The sequence below is a fragment of the Telmatherina bonti genome (assembly GCF_933228915.1).
Source record: "Telmatherina bonti genome assembly, chromosome: 23".
NCBI classification, from domain to species: Eukaryota; Metazoa; Chordata; class Actinopteri; order Atheriniformes; family Telmatherinidae; genus Telmatherina; species Telmatherina bonti.
Window position 1 is genome coordinate 526,231 of NC_136632.1, and position 6,372 is coordinate 532,602.

At 50.6% G+C, this 6,372-nt stretch overlaps 1 protein-coding gene across 2 annotated transcripts in view; it reads right to left on the bottom strand.

Moving 5' to 3' along the window:
* The window catches only part of btbd11a (BTB (POZ) domain containing 11a), a gene marked incomplete at both ends in the record, with an annotated part of 171,476 nt that extends 165,639 nt beyond the window's left edge, over positions 1-5,837 (bottom strand). For both annotated transcript variants that reach the window (XM_079263466.1, XM_079263465.1), the window contains one exon: positions 4,973-5,837. In XM_079263466.1, the coding sequence (XP_079119592.1) occupies positions 4,973-5,837 (865 nt within the window). The remainder of the gene's footprint in view (positions 1-4,972) is intronic.
* Positions 5,838-6,372: the final 535 nt, after the last annotated feature.

The window sequence follows — 6,372 nt, forward strand, 5'->3', positions numbered from 1 at the left end:
CTGGAGGACGACTAGAGAACGACTGGAGGACGACCAGAGAACTACTGGAGCACAACGAGAGAATGATTGGAGCACGACTACAGAATGACTGGAGCACGACTAGAGAACGACTGGAGCACGACTACAGAACGACTGGAGCACGACTAGAGAACGACTGGAGCACGACTACAGAATGACTGGAGCACGACTAGAGAACGACTGGAGCACGACTACAGAACGACTGGAGCACGACTAGAGAACGACTGGAGCACGACTACAGAACGACTGGAGCACGACTAGAGAACGACTGGAGCACGACCAGAGAACTACTGGAGCACAACGAGAGAATGATTGGAGCACGACTACAGAATGACTGGAGCACGACTAGAGAACGACTGGAACACGACTAAAGAACAACAAGAGAACGACTGGAGCACTACTAGAGAACGACTGGAGTATGACTAGAGAACAATTGCAGTACGACTGGAAAACAACGAGTGAACGACTGGAGCACCACTAGAGAATGACTAGAGAACGACTGGAGGACGACTAGAGAACGACTGGAGGACGACCAGAGAACTACTGGAGCACAACGAGAGAATGATTGGAGCACGACTACAGAATGACTGGAGCACGACTAGAGAACGACTGGAGCACGACTACAGAACGACTGGAGCACGACTAGAGAACGACTGGAGCACGACTACAGAATGACTGGAGCACGACTAGAGAACGACTGGAGCACGACTACAGAACGACTGGAGCACGACTAGAGAACGACTGGAGCACGACTACAGAACGACTGGAGCACGACTAGAGAACGACTGGAGCACGACTACAGAACGACTGGAGCACGACTACAGAACGACTGGAGCACGACTACAGAACGACTGGAGCACGACTACAGAACGACTGGAGCACGACTACAGAACGACTGGAGCACGACTAGAGAACGACTGGAGCACGACCAGAGAACTACTGGAGCACAACGAGAGAATGATTGGAGCACGACTACAGAACGACTGGAGCACGACTAGAGAACGACTGGAGCACGACTACAGAACGACTGGAGCACGACTACAGAACGACTGGAGCACGACTACAGAACGACTGGAGCACGACTAGAGAACGACTGGAGAACGACTAGAGAACGACTGGAGCACGACTAAAGAACAACAAGAGAACGACTGGAGCACTACTAGAGAATGACTGGAGTATGACTAGAGAACAATTGGAGTACGACTGGAAAACAACGAGTGAACGACTGGAGAACAACGAGTGAACGACTGGAGCACCACTAGAGAATGACTAGAGAACGACTGGAGGACGACTAGAGAACGACTGGAGGACGACCAGAGAACGACTGGAGCACGACTAAAGAACAACAAGAGAACGACTGGAGCACTACTAGAGAATGACTGGAGTATGACTAGAGAACAATTGCAGTACGACTGGAAAACAACGAGTGAACGACTGGAGAACAACGAGTGAACGACTGGAGCACCACTAGAGAATGACTAGAGAACGACTGGAGGACGACTAGAGAACGACTGGAGGACGACCAGAGAACTACTGGAGCACAACGAGAGAATGATTGGAGCACGACTACAGAATGACTGGAGCACGACTAGAGAACGACTGGAGCACGACTACAGAACGACTGGAGCACGACTACAGAACGACTGGAGCACGACTACAGAACGACTGGAGCACGACTACAGAACGACTGGAGCACGACTACAGAACGACTGGAGCACGACTAGAGAACGACTGGAGCACGACTACAGAACGACTGGAGCACGACTACAGAACGACTGGAGCACGACTACAGAACGACTGGAGCACGACTAGAGAACGACTGGAGCACGACTAGAGAACGACTGGAGCACGACTACAGAATGACTGGAGCACGACTAGAGAACGACTGGAGCACGACTAGAGAACGACTGGAGCACGACTACAGAACGACTGGAGCACGACTACAGAACGACTGGAGCACGACTACAGAACGACTGGAGCACGACTAGAGAACGACTGGAGCACGACTACAGAACGACTGGAGCACGACTACAGAATGACTGGAGCACGACTAGAGAACGACTGGAGCACGACTAGAGAACGACTGGAGCACGACTAGAGAACGACTGGAGCACAACTAGAGAACGACTGGAGCACGACTACAGAATGACTGGAGCACGACTACAGAACGACTGGAGCACGACTAGAGAACGACTGGAGCACAACTAGAGAACGACTGGAGCACGACTACAGAATGACTGGAGCACGACTAGAGAACGACTGGAGCACGACTAGAGAACGACTGGAGCACGACTACAGAATGACTGGAGCACGACTACAGAACGACTGGAGCACGACTAGAGAACGACTGGAGCACGACTAGAGAACGACTGGAGCACGACTACAGAATGACTGGAGCACGACTACAGAACGACTGGAGCACGACTAGAGAACGACTAGAGAATGACTAGACCAAGGGCGTCGCCATCATTTTAGAAGTGAGGGGGACAAATTGCTTAGACCTATAAAATGATTTATCATCCTTTCACATCCAATCAATCAATCAAAACCTTATTTGTAGAGCATTTTCACACACCACGAGGTGATCAAAGTGTTGTATGGGTAAAATAAAATTAAACATTAATAGCATAAAAATATAAACAGTTGAAAGACAAAAAATTAGTTCAAAGACAAAATAAGACAGAAAAGACGTGGTGGTCCTGCTCTCTGGAGATAAAAGTCAACATAAAAAGATGAGTTTTTAAAAGAGACTTCAGTTACATCGATCCTCAGCAGCTCCAGAACCACATCACTGTAACCAGCACAGGACCAGGGAACCAACTTTACTTCTTCAAAATGATAAACTATCAAACTAAAGTCAAAATCTGAAATCTAAAGCTGCTAAACTGGTTGAGTTGACAGAGAAGGACCCAGGAGCGTCTACAGGGAGAGTAGGCAGATTATTATGGTCCAAATGACGAGACTGAAAACAAAAAGTTCTGTACAACACCGTTCCTGTTTAAATATATCAGACATGGAAGTGACACGGCAACAGGCTGATAAAGCCACATGATTTAATATAAAGGAACAAGTGACGAGTGAAAGTGACACAATAAACATTCATCATTTATTTTATCATCAATGATGACAGCACAGATATGTAAAATTATTAATTAATTCATTCATTCATTTTCTGAACCGCTTAATCCAATTCAGGGTCGCGGGGAAGCTGGAGCCTATCCCAGCCGGCTTTGGGCGACAGGCAGGGTACACCCTGGACAGCTCGCCAGTCCATCACAGGTAAAATTATTCAGTTAAACAGAAAATTATGCCTGCTGCTGATACAGCAGTCAGATTATTTTTGAAAATAAATGAATAATGAACAAAAATTGTCTTTGGAATGACAGATAACGACTGGTGTGAATCGTCTGGAAGGGTTTACTTTTGCACTGAAATGGACGTGGACGTGTCACGCCGGTGGAGTGGACACATAGCAACACTAAGACCTGAGAAGAAGCCAGAAGAATCTTTCAGAAATGTCTGGAATGGATCAAGAAGATCTGTTTGTTCCAACTGGAGCCGGACAGACGGAGTCACACGCTGGTCACCTGGAAATGTTTGCACAGGACCATGGGGTCACTGTCCATCCAGAACATTCTTCGTCCTAATCCTGAACAGCTGCTAGGCCATGGCCAGAAGCAGGGAGTAAGTCCAGGAACAGGTGCTGGAACGCTGGCATGGAAGCATGATGATGAGAAGAGTGACTCCACAATCATCTGCATATTTAAAGTCGACGTACATAAAGCTCTAATAAAAGCTTTAATGAGTTTTTCATTGATTTTATCTGAAAAAGTGAAACAGAAGTTCCTACAGCTGGCGTCTGCATTACAACCTTCTCTCCCAGCTGAACCTCGGCGTGGGGATCACATCAGGTCTGCGTCATGGCTTTAGTGTCAGGTGGGACGATATGAGGGGGTTTCAGCTCCATCTGTCCTCCGAAATGATCCTGCAGAATCGTCTTCCTCCTGCTGCCGACTCATCCAGCCCACACAGAGAAGATCACACCTTCTGGAGTTATGTTTTCATCAGCATCCTGCTGCCCACAAGATGCAGCAGTAGCTGTCCCACACGCTCATTTCCATCCCTGCCTGCGATGACACCAGGAGAGCAGAGCAGCTGGCGAGGAAGGGGTTGGATGTTGCTTCAGGCTTTCACGCGGAAAACCTTCTGTTTGCAGAATAATTCCAACCATTCAGGCTGTGATTCAGGAACCAGGATGTTCTGGAAAATGTTCAGGAAAGAAGTGAACTCCTGAGATGTGAAGTCATTTTAACATCTTTTCAGCGACGCTCCGATCTGCAGGTGTTTCTCTTCAGATAACCGCTCTGCATGGTGTGTTCTCTGAGAGGGGTTTCTGGAATCTTCTTGAGTCCATGCACTGGTTTCCAGTCAACAATGTCTGCTTTTCCTGCATACAGAGATTCCTCTTGGATCTCCTGCAGACGTTCTACACTGCAGAAGGAGGATCTTCAGTCTGAGGAACAGTTTTCTGGATGTTTACATCCAGTTTGTCTCAGACTGGTGAAGCTTCTCTGTTCCCCGTTAAACCAGTAAAAGCTCCTCCATTTGTTGCTGCATGAGATCAGAGGCTAAAATGTCTCGGTGTGGTGACATGATGGCGAGAAAATGTTACCAGATCGTCTTTATAAATCATACTCAGCTTCTTGGAAGCAATTTCTTATATTTCACGTTAAAAAAAAAAAAAAACATTTTTCTGTTCCAACCCATGAAAGGTTGCCAGAAGTTCAGGTGGAGGTTGGATCTGAAAGAAAGCCCATGGCAGCTGGAACACCACGCGCCATGTTTTCTGCTTTCTAGCCATTTCTAGACATTTCCCTCAGCGTGAGTTGTTCCAGGAGGGGAACACTTTGAATAAACAGGTCAAGCAGATAAGCATGAAAGAAGCACTTCTTACCACTTAAATTCTTGCCACATATGAGGTGCTGGTAGGGCTGCAGCAGACCCCACATCTCCGCGTCGCTGTTGATGACTTGCTCCATGGATTCCAGCGTAAACTTGGGGATGCCGTGGTCTCTCTCCACCAGCGCGCCGCGCAGCACGCGACTGAACACCTCCCTGAACAGACTCTCCATGCACGCGGTGAGGTATATGGCCGCGTGCTCGTGGATCCTCGGGGCCAGCCGGCTGTCCAGCATCCACCTGAAGAACCTGCCCACGGAGAAGAGCAGCCCGCAGCGCGCCGACTTGCCGCGGCTCAGCTTGTCCCCGCAGCTCGTGTTGTAGAGGGACAGCGCGCTCACAGCCGCCGCCACGCAGTTCACGGAGATGGTCCACGACAACACCACCTTCATGGCGCTTTGGATTTCGTGCTTGGTGCACTTTGCGCAGCGCAGACTGAGCCGCTGCGCCTCCAGGGCCACGCGCACCAGAGCGCGGCTGACGAGAGCCGAGAGCCGCGCCAGGACTTCTGCTGACAGGTCGCCCACCACCAGGTCCTCGTCCTTCCTCAGAGCCCCTTCCACGTCGCCGAGGCTCCACGGCACGTCCTCCAGCTCGGGCAGCTTGGCGCACTGAGCCAAGCCCTCCAGGATGTCCGTGTCCTCCGCCAGGACGGTGTTGACCGTGTCCAGGCTGTTGTGTCTGCTGTGCATGGACTCCGTCAGATGCCAGCAGTTGCCTCCATGCGGGAAGGTCTGGTGCGTGTCGGAGCAGCACAGCGACACGCTGGACGACCTGACTGAGTCCGCGGCTCCACCATACCCAGAGTCAAGGGTTAGATCCTCCAGCGTCCTCACGACTGTCTTACCCTTGTCTGCCATGACTGCGCAGCATGCTGTTGCTATGGCTGCTCTCCCGGTTCAGTGGTACAAACACGTCTGGACGTCTTCCGCCTCCAGTCGCAGCGGCACAGCTCTGCATCTGCCTCTCTGGGCGGTGGGGGGGGGGGGAGTCTGGATCTCCTCCTGTCCACCACTTCATCAGCGGGAGCGCACACACCTCCGCGATCACTGCAACAAGCAGGGCGGGCAGGGCTCTGGCTGTGAGGAGGAGCCAGAGAAGCAGCCAATCCGCTCCTCCGTCGGCTCTGACGGCCACAGACCAGCTACCTGCTGCCACAGGAGCAACCTGGAGAGGTGGCACGTGACGAGCCGCGGTGCAGCTGCAGTGTCATGGAGGAGGATTCCCTCACAAAGCAGTGACAGCACAAGTTCAGAAACATGCCCCATAAAGACACATTTCCGATGCATTCTTTCCATCAGACTCAGATTTACCTGTCAGAGGTGATGGTTTTTCTCCACAGGTGATTCTTCTGCCGTGCAGCTGTTTCCTCTCCACTTTCTTTCTGCTGCATCC